This window comes from Phocoena phocoena, chromosome 16 (genome assembly GCF_963924675.1).
Source record: "Phocoena phocoena chromosome 16, mPhoPho1.1, whole genome shotgun sequence".
NCBI lineage: Eukaryota > Metazoa > Chordata > Mammalia > Artiodactyla > Phocoenidae > Phocoena > Phocoena phocoena.
The window spans coordinates 61,254,070-61,276,946 of NC_089234.1; the positions used below are offsets into that span (position 1 = coordinate 61,254,070).

The window sequence follows — 22,877 nt, forward strand, 5'->3', positions numbered from 1 at the left end:
CTCTTGCATTCCTATACACTAATGATGAAAAATCTGAAAGAGAAATTAAGGAAACACTCCCGTTTACCACAGCAACAAAAAGAATAAAATACCTAGGAATAAACCTACCTAAGGAGAAAAAGACCTGTATGCAGAAAACTATTAAACACTGCTGAAAGAAATTAAAGATGATACAAACAGATGGAGAGATATACCATGTTCTTGGATTGGAAGAATCAACATTGTGAAAATGACTATACACCCAAAGCAATCTACAGATTCAATGCAATCCCTATCAAACTACCAATGGCATTTTTCACAGAACTAGAACAAAAAATTTCACAATTTGTATGGAAACACAAAAGACCCTGAATAGCTAAAGCAATCTTGAGAAAGAAAAATGGAGCTGGAGGAATCAGGCTCCCTGAATTCAGACTATACCACAAAGCTACAGTAATCAAGACAGTATGGTACTGGCACAAAAACAGAAATATAGATTAATGGAACAGGACAGAAAGCCCAGAGATAAACCCATGCACGTATGGTCACCTTACCTTTGATAAAGGAGGCAAGAATATACAATGGAGAAAAGACAGCCTCTTCAATAAGTGGCGCTGGGAAAACTGGACAGCTACATGTAAAAGAATGAAATTAGAACACTCCCTAACACCATACACAAAAATAAACTCAAAATGGATTAAAGACCGAAATGTAAGGCCAGAAACTGTAAGACTCCTACAGGAAAACACAGGCAGAACACTTTATGACATACATCACAGCAAGATCCTTTTTGACCCACCTCCTAGAGAAATGGAAATAAAAACAAAAATAAACAAATGGGACCTAATGAAACTTAAAAGCTTTTGTACAGCAAAGGAAACCATAAACAAGATGAAAAGACAACCCTCAGAATGAGAGAAAATATTTGCAAATGAAGCAACTGACAAAGGATTAATCTCCAAAATGTACAAGCAGCTCATGCAGCTTAATATCAAGAAAACAAACAACCCAATCCAGAAATAGGCAGAAGACCTAAATAGACATTTCTCCAAAGAAGATATACAGATTTCCAGCAAACACATGAAAGGATGTTCAACATCACTAATCATTAGAGAAATGCAAATCAAAACTACAATGAGGTATCACCTCACATGGGACAGAATGGCCATCATCAAAAAATCTACAAACAATAAATGCTGGAGAGTGTGTAGAGAAAAGGGAACCCTCTTGCCCTGTTGGTGGGAAGTTAAATTGATACAGCCACTAGGGAGAACAGTATGGAGTTTCCTTAAAAAACTAAAAATAGAACTACCATAGACCCAGCAATCCCACTACTGGGCTTATAGCCTTAGAAAACCATAATTCAAAAAGATTCATGTGGGACTTCCCTGGTGGTGCAGTGGTTAAGAATCCACCTCCCAATGCAGGGGACACGGGTCTGAGCCCTGGTCCAGGAGGATCCTACGTGCTGCAGAGCAACTAGGCCCGTGCGCCAAAGCTCCTGATCCTGTGCTCTGGAGCCCATGAGCTGCAACTACTGATCCCACGTGCTGCAACTGCTGAGGCCCGTGTGCCTAGAGCCCACGCTCCGCAACAGGAGAGGCCACCGCAGTGAAAAGCCCGCTCACCGCAGCAAAGAGTGGCCCCCGCTCGCCGCAACCAGAGGGGGCCCGTGCACAGCAATGAAGACCCAACACAGCCAAAAATAAATAAATAAATAAGTAAATAAATAAATTTATTAAAAAAAAAAAGAGTAATGTACCACAATGTTCATTGCAGCTCTATTTAAAATAGCCTGAAAAAAAAATAAATAAAATAAAATAGCCAGGACATGGAAGCAACCTAAGTGTCCATCAACAGATGAATGGATAAAGATGTGGCACATATATACAATGGAATATTACTCAGCCATAAAAAGAAACGAAATCGAGCTATTTGTAGTGAGGTGGATGGACCTAGAGACTGTCATACAGAGTGAAGTAAGTCAGAAAGAGAAAGACAAATACCGTATGCTAACACATATATATGGAATGTTAAAAATAAAAAGGTTATGAAGAACCTATGGGCAGGACAGGAATAAAGACGTAGATGTAGAGAATGGACTTGAGGACACAGGGAGGGGGAAGTGTAAGCTGGAACAAAGTGAGAGAGTGGCATGGACATATATACACTACCGAATGTAAAATAGCTAGTGGGAAGCAGCCACATAGCACAGGGAGATCAGCTTGGTGCTTTGTGTCCACCTAGGGGGTGGGATAGGGAGGGTGGGAGGGAGGAAGACACAAGAGGGAGGAGAAATGGGGATGTATATATACATATAGCTGATTCTCTTTGTTATACAGCATCAACTAACACAACATTGTAAAGCAATTATACTTCAATAAAGACATTAAAAAAAAAGAAGTCCATCCATACCAAAAAAATCTAAGAAAAAAGAAAAAAGACAGAATACAACCTGAATTTTTTATTAGACTAGGAAATATAATTTATTTCATAAAAATTAATTTTGTTACAATAGGAATGCTAAATGTTATTTACAGGTTGTAGTTTACAGAATAAACAGAGGTGGGATTGGGGCCATCCCTGCAGCCCCGAGCATAGAACCATGTCCATGGCCCAGGCAAGTGGTCCAGCCCCTGGCCCACAGGAGAGCTGCTCCCTGCACCCAGGCTCTTGGTCACCTCTCCTCAGAGGGCCTGCTAAGGGACCTGGCTCAGCTGCCTGGTTGCTGGGGAAAAGGGACCAGAGGGTCCTGGATCTTCCAGGAGTGGGGAGGGTCCCTCTGGAGCCCAGGGCACTGCGAGGGAAGGCCGAGGGAGAGGCACATAGAAGATACACCGACTGACCCTGTGGACTCAGAGAGGGCAAAACCAGGCACACCAACCTCCAGATGGCCCAGCCTGGACGCGAGGAGGGCACACATGCACACACAGGTGGGGTCACGTTCCCGGAGAGGCATGCTAATGTGCCCGCGGACAAAAGTCCCCCCCCACACACACACGCGCACACGCGCAAACACACCACAGAGATGAGAGAGACGTCAACAGCGCGCGAGGGCCCTGCATTCCTGCAGTGGCACTTAATCTGCGGTTCTCAAGGTACTCGGCTGTGTGGGGCTGCCTCTCAGGCTTGAATAAGCGGAGGAACGTCCATCGCACCCTGAGGCGGGCAGTCTGCAGACGTAGTCACAGCAGCCGTGGCAGATTGTTGGAGCCAGCAAATCCTTTCCAGGCTTTTCTTATAAAGCTGGACAGTTTGAACCCTCCCAGGAGGCTTCAGCCAGTTGGTTCTGTGCTCCAGGCCCTGGTACACAATTTCTGGGAATCCGATTAGAAATGGCACCTGGGGGGCTGGCCTGGCCTCATCCACCAAGAGCTCCCGTCCTGGGCACTGAGGAAGCAGCACGCTTCTGAGGGTGGGGCACGGAGGAGGGACATGGCAGACCACCGTCAACTTCTACCCACTAGCGTTCCCATCAGGAGACTAGAATGACGTATCAGAGCCCCAAAGTCCTCAGACAGCAGCTGTGGGGCCTTGGTAGAAAAAGGAACAGAGGCCCCAAGAAGGCAGTCATATGCCTTAAGTCACACAGAGGTTTAATGGCAAAGCTGGAGCTTGAACGCTGACTCCAGGCTGCCCTCAAGCTACCACACAGGCCCACACAGCTCAGACTAGGAGCGAGCCGGGATGCTGAGCCTGTAGTGGACAGGCACCTTTGGCAGGGAAGGCTCACTGCCTTTGTCTGAGGCAACGTTCACACAGGCACTGGGGTAATGAAGAGCCATGGTCTCAGCCTCAGGGGCCCAAGCCCGATGCAGGCTTGGCCCCTTCAGCAGCCCTGATAAAAAGGAACCCTCTCTCAAACCCAGCAGGCCCTTGACTGCCCACAGCCAACCCATTGCCCAGGGGGGCTGGTGGGTGGTGAGAATCCCACTATCTCCATAAGCCCCCTGGTGCATGGCAGGAAAGCCAGGCTGGGGACATTGGTTGGGACTACAACCCCCAAACCTGCCTTCCTCCCAGGAGACCAGACTTTTAAAGGCCAGGATGCTCACGGACCGGCTGGGGCAAGCCCTGGGGTCAATGCCCAGAGGTGGTACTTGCTTTGGCTTGGGTGCCAAGGAGGAGAAGCCTTTGATGTGGCCTCTGTGCCAGCTCAAGATTCTGGTTCCAGCCATCACCAGATGGCCAAAAAGGGACCCTGATGGCCCCTTGGAACATCCTGGAACAGGCTGGAGAGCGGGTGCCAGGCCCTCTACCCTGGCAATGCTGCCTGTCAAAGCTTCCTTCAGACTCTGTCAGACTGTGGAGGGAGGGTGACAGGGGGTGCCTGTGGAGATCAGAGCTGGGAAAATAGCCCTCCACCCTGCCTCCTCCACCACGGGCCAGTGTGTAAAGCACAGCCAAGCAGCCACCTCCCAGCCTCCCATGCCACCCGCAGGGATGGCTGCTAACATGCTCCTCAAAGCCACACTGACCCCAGAAGTTCAGGCTTCTGCAGCTAGAGAGGCCCTCTTATCCACCCCTTCTGTTTTACAGAAGTAACCAAGCCTGGGAAAGGGCAGATCCCGGGCATTAAGAGAACACCCACCTGCTCCAGCCCACCTGGTCTAGAGGCTGCTGGGTGGGCGTGTCCTGGCTGGCCCCACCCTGGGATGCGGGAGAGAGATGTGTCCATGGGGGATTCTCATCCCTGACTTCTCTCTCTCTGTTAGGGTCCCGCTTCTGGGCCATGGCCCCTTTCCAGAAGCCACCAGACCACAGTACTGGAAATTCTCCCTGGCTCACTGCTGGGCTGGCCCGCCCACACTTTCCATCCCAGGGCCTCTTCATCTGGATTCCTGGGAGCCCAGATGAGACTTGGAGCACCTGCCTGGGGCTGTGAGAGGGAGGCAGGACCCCACCCCAAGCCAGATCTCAGGGCTCCTTGGCTTTACTGATTCAGCATCTGCTTAAGATTTTAGAAAGAAACATGGGACCACAGCTCAAACCTCATCTGACCCTGTAGAACTGTGGAAGCTGAGGCCTTGTAAGAATTTAGTCTAAGATAAAATCATTAGCAGCAAAGTGTTCCCTATTCAGTCTCTCTCTCCCTGATTCACACACACACACACACACACACACACACACACACACACACACGCTCCTGGCCAGAACCACGAGCATGGCCACACTCACCCATACTCAAGAAAAGTGTTTTCTATTTTTTTTGTGTTGTTTTTTCATTTTCTTTTTCTTTTTTTTCTTAAAAAGGACTTATCCAAATATCTGGATAATAAATCATTTGCGTTTCCTAAGAAACTGGGTTTTCTTTTCCCTTGTGGTTTTGGTGTTTTTCTTCTTTTTTTGAGCCTTACTAGCAGTCTGAAGCTTTCTTTCTTTCCTTCTTTCTTTCCTCTTCCTTTTTGCTTGTGGACAGGAGAAAGCAGTTTGTCTGAATTGTACTTGACTCTTCGAAGAGGAAAACAGTGTGAAAGGAGAAAGGGGCTTAGGGAGGAGGGAGAAATCAATAGCTGAGGAAGAAAATGAAGAGCACAACTAAAACAGATGTACCCCTGAGACCCTGGGGCACAGGGTGGGAGGGCCACCTCCTTGCTCCCCTAGCTGCCCCCAGAGGCCCCATCCCCACCCCGGTTCCTGCACAGCGGTCTGAGGTCAGGAGAGACAGCAGGAGGTGGAGAAGGACTGCTGGGTCCTCCCAACAACAACGTCCATGGATTTCCTAAGGCTGGTCGTGGTCTGGGGGGGGTGGGCAAGGGGAGGAGGAGGAGGAAGGGCGATTCTGACTGTGAGCTCGGGAGCAGAGGAGGCCCAACTGCCCCACAGGAGGTTGCCCTGGGCCTGCCTGTGCCAGCCACCTGCGCCAGCCGCCTGCTGGTCCCTAACAGCCCGCGGGTTTGGGGCAGCTCAGCAGTCCCCGTCGGTGGCCATGGCCACCAGCATCTCGCTCTTGCCCATCTCCTCCAAGGCACTCGCCAGGCTGTTGAGGTCCCCGTCGTCCTGCTGCAGCGCTTCCCAGAGGTCGAGGATCACACCCGTGGGGCTCGCTTTTGTGGCAAAGTAGTTCAGGTACCTGATGGAGGCAAGGAGAAGGACACTGGGCTCCCAAAATGCTCAGCCCCTCCCAGGAGCCTGGGGTGGACAGAGCACTGAGGGTACATCCCAGGAGCACCGGGACGGTGGGCTCTGGGCTCCCACAATCCTGGGTCTGAATTCCCAGCCCCTCTGCTTGCAGGCTGTGTGGCCCTGGGCAAGTCACTGCTCCTCTCTGAGCCCCAGTCTCATCTCTAAAATGGAAACTGTCCTGCTCATCATCAGTCATCAGTATCGTTATTACTATCATTGAAAGACACTGGCCCCAGGAGAGGCTGTCCAAACCTAGCTCTCCATTCTCTCTCTCCATCCCACATTCGTTGTCTGCCTGCTCTCACCCGCCCCATGCACTGCCCTGAAATCAGGAACAAAGGCTTTGACATCCTTATAGATCCCACCCATTTTGAGTAAGATGTCTTCTACATGGCATCTGCTCGACGCAGGTGTATTAAATGGTTTCTCAGTAAGTGTACCATAACAATAATGATGACTAAATGCCATTATATTATATTTATCCAGCACTTTAAGTTCTCCAGAAGAGTTCTGACACCAGGATGCATTCTGTCACCCAGCAAGCATTTCCAAAACACTTGCCCTGTCCTGGACACAGGACTGCTGACGGTGACCACGCGTGGCTGGTATCCTGGCTTCACCTGATTCTCAAGAGCCAGCACTCTGAGCACGGTGCTCCTCAAGGAACCAGCTTCTCAGACTTAGCACACCCAAGCCTGAGCTCCTGGTCTGCCGCAAACGGCAGATCCGCTCCTGGACCGTCAGGCTGCCTGCCCCACCTGCCCCATGGGGACAGTGGGAGGGGGGCGGCTCTGGTCCAGGCCGGGCGGGCTGTCCCGACACTCACCGGTCCATGGAGAGCTTCTGCGCCAACAACCGCCAGTCATTGCCGCGCGAGTTGGGGGCGTCCAGGCTGTTGCATATCTTCTGGCGGATGGAAACGGGGATCTTGAAGGCGTAGGGTCCCAGCTGGGTGGTGACTGTTCTGCTGGGGGCGGAGCAGAGGGCGTCCAGGGAGCCAGCAGGCGTCTGGAAGAGCAGGGGGTAAGGGTGAGAGGGGCAGAGGGCTCCCTGTGCACGGCTCACTGGGCATCTGCCCCTCCGGCCTTCCTGCCTGGGGACTGTGAGCTCTTGGAGGCTCCGGCCGCTCCCCCGCCTCTGGGCAGGCTCCAGCTGCTCAGTCAAAGGGCTCCTCCCCTGGAAGGTCTGCCACGGCTGCTGTGACTGCGTCCCCAGGGCCAGGGCTGTACAGCCGCTCCCCGCCCTCGGGGTGCACACGCTAATGCCACCTCGTGATTACAAAGCCACGAGGGGCCCTGGCCCCAGTCTAATCCACGTGGACCCCCTTTAACACAAACGCAAATGAAGTCTGGAAAGGAGAAGTGATGAATCCATGGTCACATGCCATGTTCGTGGTAGAGCTAGGTCTAGACCAGGGGTCCCCAGCCGGTCCGCAGTCTGTTAGGAACCGGGCCGCACAGTAGGAGGTGAGTGGCGGGGTCGGGCGAGCGAAGCTTCATCGGCGTTCCCTCGCATTACCGCCTGAACCATCCCCCGCACCAACGCCCATCCGTCCGTGGAAAACCTGTCTTCCATGAAACCGGTCCCTGGTGCCAAAATGGTTGGGGACCGCTGGTCTAGACTATATCCAGTGCTCTTTACACTGCACTGCAAGGAGGACCTAGCACTGCTCCCTGGGTGGCCTAGGTTTTATAAACCTCAATCCGGATTATAGTGGCGGAGAGCCACAGGCTTGGGCCAAGTGTTGGCTTGATACAAGGTCCTGATACCTGCCCTTCCTAAAACCTTCCTTCTCATCTCCCAGGTGGGGATCCTCGTATCTGTCTCCCTGGCGGTTGTACAGATTTGGTGAGATTCGGTACAGGCCAAGCCCAGGGTCGGCACTCAGTAAGTCACAGCTGTTAGCAAAGAGTGACCACGTCCCAGCTCAGACTTGGGAGGTGAGGGGCACAGCTCTGTGGGAGGTGGCCTCTCCCTCACATGAGGGGGAGCCTGGGGTCTGCACGCTGCAGCGCCCAGCCCCGTGGGGCGTCCGCTCTCCGGCCCTCACCTCTACCAGCGTGGTGTGCAGCTGGAATATCTGGCCCTCCCCCTCCACCTGCCGCACGCAGATCTTGCAGGTGAGCTCCGTGGAGGCCAGGCTATGCCTCTCCAGGGTGAAGGTGCAGTGCAGGGCCTTCTGGCTGCCACTCCAAATGTGATAGAAGGGGATCTCCTGGGGGAGGAGGGGCAGGGTCAGGGAGGCGAGGCCAGCCTGCCCTGCCCTCGGGGAATGGAGGCGGAGGCAGGTAAGGGGGCCAGCCTCAGGGAGGGCTGGGACCTCTCCATCCAGGTGGGCAGAGGAAGAAGAGCTGGGCAAGGGCCCTTCAGTTGAGAAAGGGAGTATATGGGTGAGAAGGCACAAGTCTGAATATGTGACTGTGTGTGTGCATGTGTCTGGGTCTGGGAAGCCTTGTGGACTCAATGGTGTCACACAGATGGGCGCGGGCAGAGGGATGTGACCATCAGAGATTAGTTTGGACCATCTGCCAGCCATGAACGCTCTTAGAGATGGTAAGGTCTCTTTAAAGATGACGGGTACAGACATTTGTGTGTGGGAGTATGTGACAGGGGTGGCAGGGGGAGGGAGACAGAGAGAGACACAGGGGTGGGAGTGGGGACCAAGGCTGCAGGACTGAGGGAGGAAGCAGGGAGGGGAGTTGGTCTTCTCTGGGCAGCCCCCCAGGTGCGCCCCTCCCCAGCTCCATCCCTCCCCCTCCTGCGGCCCAGTCCTCACCTGGTACTTGGCCAGCAGCTTGCTCCTCCAGTGGGCGTGGGGCAGGTCGTGGAGGGAGAGGCGCAGGTTATGGTAACTGTCCTTAAACAGCAGGGGTTTTGGCTCCTCCACTAGGTAGCCACCCAGGGTCCGCTCCAGCTCCAGCACCTCCTGTGGGCCAGGGAGCAATGAGAAGGGGGAGCCCATCACATTTGGCCAAAGGGCCCTTTCCTTCTGCAAGTTTGGGGCTTGGGGACACACGTGGGCAGAGGGAACTAGGCTGTAACATTGAAGGCAGGGAACCATCTGAGCCACAGGGCTGGGACTAAGTACTCATAGAAGACTTACTGTGTGGAGAGATGCATGAAAGAATGGATGGAGGGAAAAGCAGATGGATGAATGGGCAGATGGTGGGACAGGTGGATGGATGAATGGATTTACAGATGACTGAATAGATGCACTGATGAATGGGTGGTTAAGTAGATGGATAAATAGATGGGTTGACAAGTGGATGGATAGACAGATCAACAGAGACAGACAGACAAAATGTGCAGATGAATATACAAATGGATGGTATAGAAACAGAACAGATGGAAGAAAAGATAGATGCGTGGATGAGTGATGGCTGGATGGACAGATAGATTATGGACTAAATGAATATACAGACAGATGGGCAGAAAGTTGGGTGGATGGATGGATGCATGGATAGATGGGTGAATGGATGAATGGATGGACAGACGGATGGATGGGGATTGAAAAAATAAAGAACGCCATCAAGCCAATATGTGGCAACTTCCCTCTTGATCTCCATTCCATTCTCTGACTATAACTAGATGTTAGCCAATGCCCTAATACCAAGGGATCCAGGTTTCAAGAGCATTTCCCAGGAGCCTCTAGCTATTATGGGCCTCCTGCAAGTTCAGGTCAGCCTGGTCCCAGCAGAAGACACTCACTCTCCCACAAGGCCTTTTAACCTGTGTTGCATCAGTCGGCAACTTGGAGTTTGAGACAAGTCACATGAGACTGAGAGGCAAAGGAGATAGAAAGGCCCACAGATCGTGGGCTGGAGGAGGCCTGGAGCTACAGGAAAGAAGGCTTCATAGCAGCAGGGGATGGAAGGATGGAGAAGGAAAAGGGGTTTAAATAGGGCCAAGCCTCTGTGCTCTTCCACTGTTTGTCAGGATGAGACTGAGATCCTGGGAACTGGTGGGAGGGCTGGGCAGAGAATGGACAGGGTCTTAGAGGCTGGGGGGACAGGGTGGTACTAACACCTGCCGTTATCAGGTTCTAGGTGCTAAAATCCGGTCCCTTCACCTTCTCTCTCTTCCTGCCCCGAACCCCTTCTCATCTGCCATGCACCCCCCTCGCTTAAGGGCACTGTCCGTTCTTTTGCACACACTAGGAGCTTGGCTGTCAGCCGCCCCCCCTTCCCCTCCCCCTCCCCCTGTTCCTCCCATCAGTCACTGTTTCTGTCCATTCTACTGACTAAACAGACTCCAGGCCCCTCTCCAGCTGTTATCACTGTCTGTTGTCCAGGGTCCAGCTGCAGCCTCCCAATTGGTCTCCCTGCTTCTTGTCTACCCATTCCCACTGCGTAGCTTTCAAAAGAGCACCCATGAACAGGTGTCCACCGGGTCTCTGCCCCCGCCCACTGGATAGGTTCCAAATTCCTTGCCACGACCCTAAGGCTGTTGGGAGGCTGAGCCCTGCCTGTCTCTCCAGCCCCACCTCTCATACCCCTGCACGCTTTGGCACACAGAACAACACACCTGCCTCTGCATAAGCCTCTCTGTCTCCTGGAATGCGCTTCTTCCTTCTCCGCCTGGAACACCCACCTGTCCCTTGGAGCTTAGGTCTAAGGTCAGCCCTGCTGTGAAGCCTTCTCAGAACCCCTCCCCAACAACCAGGACCTGCCAGCCCCTCCCAGGCTGATGTTCCCTTAGCCCCACATCAGTGATCCCCTGGTCTGTCTCCCACCTCTAGCCCACAGCTTGGTGAGGGCAGAACTGTGCCCAACTCATCTCTGTATCTCGAGGATCTGATGCGACTTCAATGTTTGAGGAACAAATGAATGACTGAATGAGGCTGATGGTGGCAGAGGGTGCCTGGCAGGTACCATGATCCTGGGGAGGGGGATACTGGAAGGTACCATGCAGCTGGCCGGCTGTGGGCGAGGTACCCGCAGCGTGCAGGCCCGTGTGGGTACCAAATGGCCTGGCCTTACCTTCAGTGCTACGGGCGTGTCCTCCAGGCAGTAGACCCTGAGGCTGTACTCCAGAGAGGTGCAGAGGGCGGGGGCGAAGATGGCCAGCTGGAGCCGCTTGACTGCCAAGCGGGAGTAGGACTCACCCGTGAAGACGTAGGTGCCCAGCTGGTCCAACAGGATGTGGCAGGACCTGGCCTCCAGCTGGCAGTAGCAGGGGGTGTTAAGGGTCTCCTCATCCAGGGTGACCACCTCCTGCAGGGTGACAGTGGAGGTGAGGTGGCTGTACCAGCCAAGGCCCTGGAGAAGGTCCAACCAGGTTAGGCCAGGAGGAAGGGGGAAGGTTGGGTTAGGGGACCGGCCCCCGGGCCTTGGCTCCTCACCTCCCAGTGGCCCTGGTGGGCCTGGGTCTTGAGCTGGAAGATCCAGTCACCGGCACTGACTTCAGCGCAGTGTGGCACCGTGAGGATGACGGGGCGGCACAGCAGGAGCCCCGTGGGCCCGCAGGTCACTGAAGGGCTCAATACTGTCTGGGTCCCTTCTGAAAGCGGGCTGGGGTGGGATGGAGGGCAGGAGGGAGGCAGTGAGGGAGCGGTGCTGGCCTCCCGGCTCTGCCCCAGCTCCTGGGATGGGAGAAGGCAGGACTGCGCCCTGGGGGCTCCCAGAGGCCACAGGTTAAGGAAGAATGGCACCGGCCTTGAGATCGTTTCTAAATTTTTGCTATTACTCCGCAATATTCTCATAGCCAAATCTTTGCTCCCATTTTCAAAGGTTCTGCACTCCAGGGATGTTGTGGATAGGTGCTGCTAAAGTGCCCTCTGGAAAGCTGGTACCCATCCACGCTCCCACCGACGCACCTTGGGAGGGCTGTGTTCCCATTCTCTCACCAGTATGAAGGTATTATGACATCTGAAAATAGCTTTGCAAGCTGATGAAGTAAAAAAACTTCCAGTATCTTATGGCTGTCTGAATGACTGTTTCTTTGACTACAAATTAGGTCAAACATTTTCTCATAACCTATTGGCCGCTGTGTGTGTGTGTGTGTGTGTGTGTGTGTGTGTATAAGAGAGAGTGTGTGTGAATCACTTGTTCATATCCTTTGTCCATTTTTGTACTGAGATGTTCAGTTTTTCTTATTGGTCTCCCAAACCTCTTTACATAGTGAGGATAGTAGCCCTTTGTCATATTGTAGCCAGCTGGTCAACTGGCTTTCAGTTTTATGATTTGTTGTGCTGGTTTTGCATGGTTTAAATGTGAACATAAAAAGATCTAGCAATGTCTTCCTTGGAGAACTACCTCTGGCCTTAGGATCGGACTTAGAAGGGGAGATGGTGACATTTGAGCCCAAGGTGGGCAAGCAGCAGGGAGAGAGAGGCCGAGGAGGGGGCAGCTGGGCTGGGGCTGGGGTCTCTATACTCACAGGGTGTTTTCTGCCTTGTTGATGAGGAGGTACATCTCATAGAACTTGCCCTGGGGAATGGCTCCATTGGGCACCAGCAGGCTGACCCCTAGGGGGAGAGGGAGGTCAGTAGGGAGGGGCTGGAGGGAGTCCAGGAGCTTAGAACAGGGGATGGGGGGTTGGCCCCCATCTTGGAGCAGGGAGAGAAAGACATCTGAGCTCCTGGTGGTCACCAGCAAGGAGTGGGGAGAGGAGACTGGGTGCAGGGAAAGGCCAGGTCACTGACTGCAGAGGGGCTGTCAAGTAGCACAGGGGCCACTGGCATTGCGATGGGGTGTAGAGATGGGACAAAGACCTGGAGTCTGAAGGTGCAGTGCCAGCCCCAGCCTAGCTCAGTGTATGATGCTGGGAAACTGTCAACTGCTGGTTCTGCAACCTGAGCTGGGCAGCCCTGCCTTTTCAACAGCACTCTGTAGGTTTCTCGACTACATCGGGGTATACTTTCCCACTCACCAGATGGTGAAACTGAGGTTTAGAGAGTTCCCCTGCCCTTGTGAGGCAGAGGCAGACCTGGACTCCAGGTCTTCTATTTTATAATGACTTCTTCCCCTTGGGCCTCACTTTCCCCATCTGTGAAATGGGACCAGGGAAGCCCTATCTTCTGCTGGGTGAGTGTTGGGACTGTCTAGAGGGGATATGCTGAGGCCAGACTGATGGGTGAGCAGAGCAGGGACCCACCTGTGTCAGGGATGCTGAGCCTCCCGCCCAGGCAGCCAAAGGTGCCGCTGACACTGCTCCCCGGGTCACGGGGCATGCCCAGGAGCTGCTGGGAGCCGAGGCTGGCACTGCGCAGGTGCAGGAAGTGGGCATCCCGGGCAAAATCACCAGGGTACGTGCCGGGTGGCAGGACTCCCAGCAGCTCAGCCCCGTCTGCCAGGCCTGGCCCAGAGCTGGTGGTGCTAGAGTTGTAGACCTTGATCTTGAGGTTGGGCAGGGAGTCCAGCAGGGGTGAGTTGGTCATTGGGATCTTGTCGACCGAGTCCTGCAGGGCGTACATGGGTCCGCGGTAGATGCCCGCACTGGCAGTAAGGTCCGGAGGCACAGATGGGTGCAGGAGCTGCGGGTTGTCTGCAGGGCCGGGGGCTGCAGTCAGACCAGCCGTGCCTCGCTGGCCCCGTCCCACTGTCTGCACCTGCCGGGACACCTTCCTTTACAAAATCCTACCCAAACGTCCAGCTCTGAAAGGTTCCATTGCTACCTGCGGTAGGAAGCTTAGGGACTCACCACCTGGGTTACTTCTTCTTTCCTGCATCTCCGTAACCAAACTCATCCAGTGATCTTTAGAGAAAACTCTAGGAAAACCTCTTGAGGGAGTCAGGAGCCTCTGCTCTGGTCTGGCTGGTCTGGCTGGCTGCCACACCCCCTGGGAACCCTGCCTGCACCCGCCACCCCAGGCATTCCCAGGTCCTTACTGGGCCTCGCAGTCTTAAAGTTGACTGGGTGGAAGCCGCCAGTGAGGGCGGCGGACGAGTCGGTGATGTCGGTGTCGAAGTCCCGGCAGTTGCGGCGGTACACAACCACCCCTACCACCACGAGGACGGTCACCACCACGAAGATGGACACCACAAGGCCTGCGTACAGCGCCACATCCCCCGAGGACTCCAGAACTGTGGGGACAGGAGGGCTGAGTGAGGGCCAGGGGGCAGAGGCACTGGCCCTGAGGGAGCCAGAGATTCCCTTGGTCCCCGGGGAAAGGCAGGGCCTGGGACAGACTGGTGTTGTGTTAGGTTCTAATCTGAGCCCTGCCAGACAGGCTGGTGACCTCAAGCAAGCCTTGAACCTCTCTGAGCATCAGTCTCTATAAGTAAAATGGTCTAAATGTCCCTGCACCCCTGCCCTGCTTCCCTCCCCATGTGGCATGGAGAGGCAAAGGGACTCCTGGAGTTAACACTCCCGAGAGTTAACTCATTGCTCTCTGCCCAGGAGGTGGTAAGGCGCCCGTGGCTCAGAGTCACAGGACCACTAAGTGTCCTCTCAGAGCTGGGATTAAGACCTAGCGCCTTACTAGCAGCCTGCAGCAATCTCTATAGGACCCAAGGCCCTGATTCCCAGAAATCTCTGCAAGTAGCCGCTCTGAGCTCACCTTCCATTTTGTGCTGAGGGCAGGAGGTGGGTGGGTGGGGGGAGGGATGGAGGGGGAACAGGATGAGGGGAATGAGATGTGTGGCAATGGGATGGAGAGGAGGGGAGCAGGTGGAAGGGAAGGAAGGGGCTCAGGGAGGCAACCCATGTCGAAACTCCCTGCCCCCAGACAGGCCGCTGGGCTGGAGAAGGTCCAGCTCTGGGTGAGGGGCAGGGCAGGCTGCTGCTCAGCTAGAAGTAACTCCACATAGCTAGGCGAGGAAGTGTCGGGGTCAAGAGGCAGGGTCCAAAGCAGGGCTGCCCAACAGAACTGTCCCCCATGACAGCCACTAGCCACGGGTGGTTATTAAACAACTAAAATGCGGCTGGCTTGACTGAGGAAATGAGTTTTTAAATATATTTATTTTCAGCTAAGATAAATACAATTTTCAAGCCACACGTGGCTAGTGGCTACTACACTGGACAGCACAGCCTAGCCAAGATGGCTGCCCTTCTCCCTTGTTTCCTTTGGGAGCTCTGGGAAGCCCCTGTCCACTCCCTCCCCTCCCCAGGGACCCTTGGAGAGGAAGGCCCGCTTTCCTTCCTGGTGGAGGCCTGAGCTTCAGCAAGGTAGGGCAGGGCTCTCAGCCCTCATTTTTGCCTGCTTCTACCACCTCCTGGACCCCCATCTCTCCTCATCCTTGGGCTCCCCAGGAGAACTGCCGGAGAAGGTCCCCAGAGCTGGGCTCCCACCTCTCAGGGGGCTTCGCCTCATGACATCGTCACTAATCATGGGGGTCACTTGCCTGGTGATTTACAATATCTAATCAGTCACCAGTCTGGCCCCACTGTGAGTTGCACTGAAGGCCTCATTACTGATTTGATAATTCCAGAATTATTTGGAAATTGTGGTTTAATTACCACACGCCAACCTGCCCAAGCAGCTTTACTACAGCGGAGCATAGCCCCTGGGGGATGGATGATGAGCCCCCAGGGTCTGACGCAGAGCAGCGGGCATCCTAAGGACCTAGGAGGCTTCAGTCGGCTGCTGGGGGCACAGTGAGGGGCAGGTGTGGGCCTGCTTGCTGGCGCCCTCCCACAGAGGACAACCGAGGGGTGGGGCTCAGAGCACCAGCTCTGGCCAAATACTTAGGTTCGAATCCTGGCTGGATCCTTGGGTATGTCCCTTCTCTCTGAGAATCAGTTTCTCCTCCTATAACGGGAGGGGTCAGGATGGCATCCTAGGGCCTTTCTGTCAGCTGAGGGTCTGCCTGTCTGACTGTGATGAAGACCATGCCACATGCAGCGCCAGGTGCTGGGAACCCCGTGGAGGGCTGGTAGTGGGCACCTTCATCTCTCCCTGACCCTCACCTTGCCCTGCACCCCACCCCCTGGAAAAGCCAGCTGAGGAAAACCAGGGATCCCCCCAGAGGAAAGAGAACAGCCATGAAATGGGACTTACGGTGGCTTTTGGGGTCACTTAGAGTTTTCTTATCTGTTGAGGGAAATAAAGGGAAAGACAATGACACAGACGGCAGGGAAAGGGTGGTAGAGGAGGTGACGGGGAGATGCGTGGATGAGATGACAGAGTAGCAGGTGGGCAGGGGCCCCGAGGGGCTGCTCCACTGCAGGCTGGGAGGTGGGGGCCAGGGGGCCCGTATCTGGCTCCAGAGCCCCCACCCTGGGCCCTGCCTTCCAAGGACTCACTCTGCACGCACAGCCCGTCGGTGCAATTCTTGGAGTCAAGCAGGGTCCCGCTGCAGTCCCGGCCTCCATTCTGGGGCGGGGGCGCCATGCACTCGCGGCTGCGCCAGTGCGCACACTCGGTGCTACAGGCCGACCACTTGCTCCACTCTGTCCACGCGCCATCGACTGTGGGGACACAGCACGTGGTGCATGGGGACACATGCATGCATAGAATGCACACACAGTTATGTGTGCACAACACAGCAGTGCACACACACACACACACACACACACAGTGCAGCAGGGAAAGAGGAACCCAAGACACACGCATGCCATCCAGAGAAATCCACGCCTCGTGCCAGTGCAGAGACGGGAGCACCAGGTGGGCGAAGACAGCCCAAATAGACACATAAGGTCACTGACGCAGATACAGCCCAGGGCACAAGTGTACACACAGAGGCGCAAACCCAGGGTGAGAAACACCACATCAGTCACACAAACATGTCACCAAAGAGAGAACACAGACCAACCGATGGGGCCAGAGAGTAACACAGAAGAAAGAGAGGACTGCAGGGTCAGCGGCCAGGTGTGTCTAGCAGTCAAGGGCAGGAGCACAGGCTCTCTGACCCCAGGAGCCTCTGGGGCCCCGGCCTGGGGGATGACGCTGACAACCCTCGGCCCGGAGAGCAGACCGCCCACCCCTCAGACCGCAGCTCAGAGCCTCTGCCGCTGTGTCTCCCGCAGCCCAGGGCAGAACAGGAGGTCAGCGGGCGTAGCATCCAGTCCAGCCTGGTGAGCCAGCTGGGGGACCCGGGACAAGCACATTCTGCCCTCACTCACCCCAACGGGGAGAGATGGGCTGTTCTCACTGTCAGACACCAGAGCACAGAAGGCAGGGCTGGGGCTGGCATGGGGCTGGGCATGGGTGGACTGCCACCTGGCCGGTGGCCTCACCTGGGCACACAGTGGTGCAGGCAGTCTTCTGGAAGGCCTGGCCCTCACAGAAGGCACCTCCATTGAGTGGGGCGGGGTTGGTGCAGGTCCGTGTGCGCTTCTGCCAGCCGCGGCCACAGCGGTTGGAGCAGGGTGACCACTCGGCCCAGCTGGACCAGCCGCCGTTCACTGCAGGGGTAGCAGTTGTCAGCAGGTTGGCATGGCTCTTCGCCCCGTGGGGCCCCCAAGCCCCATCCTCCAGCCATGATGAGGCGCCTCTGCTGAGGCCTGGCCCTTCCTAGTTGGACCCCTCCTGCCTCCAGGGCTGTGGACTCAGATACCAGCAGGCAGACCTGGGCTGCATCTGTCAGCACCAGAGGCAACCCAGGAGGTCACTGTCTATTCCCCGCCCCATTGTACAATGGCAAACAAAGGTCCAGAGAGGGCTGACACTTACACAAGGTCTCCCTGTGAGTAATGGGGAGCTTGGAACTGGAATCCAGTACAGGGCTCTTTCTACGACACTCATTGCAGCCATGGCTCTGGCCCTCCCACCCAAGGGGAAAGCAAGGAACAGATGACCGGCCTGAGCAGTAGTCCGTAACTGCTAGAACAACAGGCTCAGGGATGGGGATACCGACTGGGCCCTGCCTTAGCCCTGACTCTCAGAGAACTGGGTTTTCCCCTTCAGGGATAAGCAAAGGGCCTGAGAAGGGGCAAGTGCTCCTGGCTGGGGACCCAGGAGTCCCTGACTTCACCACTGGCTTTGCTGTGTGACCTTGCAAAGGCACCTCCCCTCTTTGGGCCTCCTCTTCCTCCCCACCCGTTCACCAAGGTCCTGCTGGCTTCCGGGTAGGGAAGGGTCAGCCGTATAGCCCCAGGCTCTCCCCCTCCCTCGCACCCCCACCCAGCCCACTCTGGGTCGCACCATAGACAATGATGGTGGCGGTGGTGCTGCGGCGCTTGGCCACGATGTTCTTGGCCACGCAGGTGTAGTTGGCCGTATCTGACAGGCGAGCCTGGCGGATGATGAGGTTGTGGTCGATGGTGAGCAGGAAGTTGGTGTCCTGGGTGGGGTCGATGACGTCCTCGTTCTTGAGCCATTCCACCTGCAGGGGCACGGTTTCAGTTGTGAGGGCCCAAGGCCCGATCCCCTGCACCCCCGGGAGTGGGCCCTCTCTTGGGGGGAAGGGAGGCCTGACCTTAAACAGGACGGCAGTCCTAGCCATGTCCACCCATGGTGGTGACACAGGGGGCAGGGCCTCCACGGGCCAGGCACTGTGCTGGACACTACAGAACACAGTGGTTAAGATGACCACCCACCAGCTGAGTGGCCTTGGGAAGGGACTTCCACTTGGCCTCAATTTCATCACAGTAGCACTATCCATAGGACTACTGTGAGGATGAAATGAATCAGTATATGGAAAGTGTGGAGGCCATGCCTGGCTCACGGTAAGTACTGGTACTAAATAAGAACATGTCTTCCTCATTAACACCGCAAACCGACTCCCTGAGCCAGGGTGAGAGGCCTGGCAGGTGATTAAAAACATGGTCCCTGGTCTGGCAGACCTGGGTGTGCAAATGCCAGCTCTGCCACTCACTAGCTGGCTCACCCTGGGTGACCGCTTCACCTGTCCCAGTGCTGTGTTCCCAGCCATAAGATGGGACGACAATATCCACCTTGAAGGGCTGCTAAGAGGACCAGCGTGCCAAGTGCCTGGCACATGTAGCAGTCACGAGGGGTAGCTATTACAGAAGGTGTCTGTCTGAGCTCATTTCCAGATGGGGGCCGGGGCTGGGGGGAAGCTAAGTGATTAGAGCAAAGGTTCTGAGCTGGAAGCCCAGGGTTCCATCTTCCCCAATCCTGTTCTACTGAGGTCCCTGGCAACAAAGCTGAGATGTTTCCCCATGCCTTGCTCTGACTAGAGGACCACGAGTGCGGGCAGCGGGAGAGAGGAAGCAGGCCTGGAACACAAGCAGGGCAGTAAGAGGACAGGTGGGCATCACCCACGGATGCACAGGCCATGTGGTGTAGGAAGGGGTGATCAGCTTGTGGGCTGAGTTTGTGCTCAGATGCACGTATTATGATACACATAAAGCTGGGGCCTTGGGTTCTGGGTGGGGTGGGGGAAAATGGTGTATATGGCCACTTCTCTTGCAGGAGACTGAGCCTGGGGTCAACCCAAGGAGCCCTGGGGGTTCCTGCCCCAGCTCTGCCCCATCCTGTGGGGTTATGCCTACGGAGGGCCCAGCTGGGGTCTGGCATGCGCCGAGTTCTACAGAGGTTGCGGTTCCCTTCTCTGTCTCTAGCCTTGATATCCCCATCTGTGAAATGCGAGGGCTCTGGAAGGCTGAGGCATTGTGGCTGATGGTAAATACCATGCCTGGCTGGCCTCTGCCATGCCCAAAGTCCCCCATATCCCCACTCACCTCAGCCACAGGCACCCCCTCTGGTGGGCGGCATTGCAGGAGAACTTCGTGGTCCAGGGGCACTTCCTTGCCCAGAGGCTCCTGATCAAAGTTCTTGCGCAGGTCTGGGAGAAGGAAGGAAAAGTGTTCCAAGGCACAGTCAGGCGGTGCAGGGAGGAGGCCAGTCAGGCAGAGCTGGATCCCGAAGGGCCCCATTCTAGCCACTAGGTGGCAGTGCACACCAAGGGAATGTTTACGGGGACACCCGGCCTTTACCTGGAGAACTTCTTCTCCAAGATGGGGGCCTCAGCCGGTGGACTCGGGGGAACAAGCTTCCCTCCCTGACGCTGGGATCCTATGCACATGGTGGCCGGGGATGGTGAGGAAGCTGGCAGCTTCCTTATATAAAAGTAGGCAAAAAAGGGCCGTTGGAAATCCTGGGGCCAAAGGTGTCACAGGTTCTGGGTCATGGAGCCTTCTGTGCTGGCATCCCTGTGCCCTGATGTCTGTGTGTGAAATTCTCTCTCCAGGATCCACAGGGAAGGGGAAAGGGCCCAGGAGAATGGGGTGAGGGTGTCAGGGTGGCATACATGCAATGCGGACATAGGCCCGGCGACTCTTGGTGGTGCCCGCAGAGCTCCAGGCCACGCACTGGCACCAGTAATCTTCCAGCCCAAACAGCTCCTCCACCTGCTGCCGCGACACCTCGATCTGCACCTCTCGCACCTGCAGGCCTGGGAGGAGGAGAGAGACGCCATCAGGGGGCAGGTCTGAGGACAGAAGACACCAGACATGGGACCATACTATCTCTCTCCTTTCCAACCCGCTGAGTCCTGTGGGCTCCTCTCCCAAGTGCCTCATGTTTCCATTTTTCTCATCTCATCTGCCTCGAGCCTGGCCCAAGCCACCACTGCAGCTCACATGGAAACTCAGTGTCTAACCCAAGCCCGCTGCCCCCTTCCAATCGACTTTCCACCCTGCAGATAGCTCTTCAAAAGGCACAAATGGCATGTCATTCCCCTGCTATGTCTCCAGTCATCCCAGTGTAAAGACCCAGACCTTCCACATGGCCTCCAGGCCCTGCACGATCTACCCACTGCAGCCTCATTGGGTGTCTTCCAGGCCCTCATGTTTTCCTGGCCTCTCTAGCCACAGGGCCTTTGCACATCCAGCCCCCTGCCTGGAACTCTCTTCTGTCCTTTCTGTGTCCAGTGAACTCCCAGTCACTGTCAGCTTTGGGCTGGGCCTCACTTCAAAGGGAAGCCCCCTGATGCTGGCCCACCCCCACCAGCTGTCAAAGTACCGCTCAGCACTCCCACCACTGCACTGGACATTGGTCTGTGCAGTTATCATTCCCCACCAGGCCTGATTCTCTCATGGCACTGACCATTACCTGGAACTGTACTATTTATTGACGTGTTCATGTGTTAACTGTATCTCCTGCAGGAGAATGAGGTGGGGCTTTGCCCTGTTCACTGCCGTGGCCCAGGGCCTGGCACAGACAATGGGCTCAACAAGTATGAGGCAAGCATGTGGCCTCTCTCTGGTCATGGCTCAGGAGCCTGTGGGGCTGGAGTTGAGGGAAGGCCCCTCTTCCTGGGAACCCCTCACCTCTCAATGACTCCCTGCTAGGGCCCAAGGGCCTCCCTGAATGACTGGATCCACCAGCCCACAGAGAAGGAATCACTCAGTCTTTGCCAATCCTCCCTTGACAAAACCCTCTACATTCAGGAAAGGGATGAACCCTCCTGGATGAGGGCACCCATCCGAAGCTCCTCCCCAAAGCTTGTGTGAGAACTGTAAGGCCTCCTCCACCAGGAAGCCCTCCCTGACTACCCCCTTGGTCTCGGAATTCCTAAAGCTATTCCTCCTCGCCATCATGTATCTGAGCTCATCTTCTCATGGTTGCTTGTGGGTTCTGATAAGCCCCTCAAAGGCGGGACTGTTGAGTGTACACATTGTAGTCCTGTGGCATGGTGGTTAGGTGGAGGGCTGGACTGCTTCTTGACAGGTTTGAATTCTGGCCCTACCTTCACTCCCCAACTGTGTGACCTTCGCTAAGTTACGTAGCCTCTTTGAGCCTCGGTCCCTTCATCAGAGTAAAACACTCAGGGTAAATTCTAAATGAATCATGGCAATTACAGCACCCAGCCCAGGCTGGACACAAATCTAATCTGGCAGCTCATCTGGATCTCATCCAGCCCCTTCCTTTTTCATCTGGAGAAACTGAGGCTTGGAGAGGGTAGGTGGCAGGCCCAAAGTCCCAGAGCAAGTTGCCAGCAGAGCTGAGATCAGCTATCTGGCGTCCTGCCCCAGTTAGAGCTCTGCCCAGTAATGAATGACAGCTCCCTGGACCTCTCCTAGTGAAATCATTGCCTTAACTCTCCTGCATCCTGAGGGAGGGGGGCCCTTGCACTGGGAGCCCAGACAGTGAGGAACCCCTCCTGATGGCCAGGGATCTAAATTGGAGGGGGCTGGTGTTTGCTGTGGGTGGAACACCAGGAGGGAAGAGGCTTCTTGGGGGACAGGGGCCCTGCCTGCTGCCAGTGGCTGCCTGGACTGCTTGCTCTACAAGCTATGCTGCATGGCCCGGGGCAGGAGAGTGGGGCCCTGGCCTTTATTCACCAGGCTGGGAGCCTGGAGGAGTGGCCCCTCTCAAGGGGGTCATCCATCCAGAATGTTTCAGAAGCACCCAACAGCTGGACAGATAAACTACCACCCAGCAGGGCTTGACACCGTGGCAATGGTCACCAGCAGGCAAAGAGGACAGGGGCCTTTGGTCCCCCAGACTTGGGTCCCAGACTAGGTGTCCCCCTCAGCATGATGGCCAGTGGCAGGCAGTGCCTGGACCAGGACACCCAGAGTTGGGCTGCCTGCCTTGACCTGGCAAGAGCTAGTGGATAGGCTCATCCCACCTGTTGGCCCCCAGCCTGTTTTCAAGGCTTCAGAGAGTGCCAGGGAGGGCTAGGGGTGGAGAGAAGGAGGAACCAGCCACACTGGTGCCAAGGGTGTGGCCTGCTGGACCACTGTCCATTCTTTGTAGCTAATGGGGACAACAGTGTCTTGATTTCTAGGGCTGGCAGGACTTGTGTGCCTGGTAGCAGGGGAGTAAGAGCCACCCTGTTACTAATAATCACAGGGTCTGTGAGGGGCCCTAGCAGGATACACTGTCCCCTTGCTCTGCAGGGCCAGAGGGGCTCGGGGGGACAGAGAAGTAAGAGTAGTTTTCAAGAGGAAAGAAGCCAACAAAAACCCAAAAAGAAGAT

At 55.4% G+C, this 22,877-nt stretch overlaps 1 protein-coding gene across 2 annotated transcripts in view; it reads right to left on the bottom strand.

Annotated features, from left to right (window-relative positions):
* Positions 1-5,329: 5,329 nt before the first annotated feature.
* The window catches only part of UNC5B (unc-5 netrin receptor B), a 77,591-nt gene continuing 60,043 nt past the window's right edge, over positions 5,330-22,877 (bottom strand). The window contains exons 3-17 of one of the 2 annotated variants that reach the window (XM_065893733.1): positions 20,202-20,345; positions 19,633-19,736; positions 18,131-18,311; positions 17,224-17,391; positions 16,291-16,455; positions 16,046-16,078; positions 13,935-14,129; positions 13,201-13,590; positions 12,484-12,571; positions 11,447-11,615; positions 11,085-11,318; positions 8,882-9,031; positions 8,156-8,320; positions 6,932-7,113; positions 5,330-6,052 (exon numbers count right to left, since the gene is read on the bottom strand). In XM_065893733.1, the coding sequence (XP_065749805.1) occupies positions 5,887-6,052; positions 6,932-7,113; positions 8,156-8,320; positions 8,882-9,031; positions 11,085-11,318; positions 11,447-11,615; positions 12,484-12,571; positions 13,201-13,590; positions 13,935-14,129; positions 16,046-16,078; positions 16,291-16,455; positions 17,224-17,391; positions 18,131-18,311; positions 19,633-19,736; positions 20,202-20,345 (2,534 nt within the window). In that variant the 3' untranslated portion in view covers positions 5,330-5,886. The remainder of the gene's footprint in view (positions 6,053-6,931; positions 7,114-8,155; positions 8,321-8,881; positions 9,032-11,084; positions 11,319-11,446; positions 11,616-12,483; positions 12,572-13,200; positions 13,591-13,934; positions 14,130-16,045; positions 16,079-16,290; positions 16,456-17,223; positions 17,392-18,130; positions 18,312-19,632; positions 19,737-20,201; positions 20,346-22,877) is intronic. The other variant, XM_065893734.1, reaches the window with a different exon arrangement.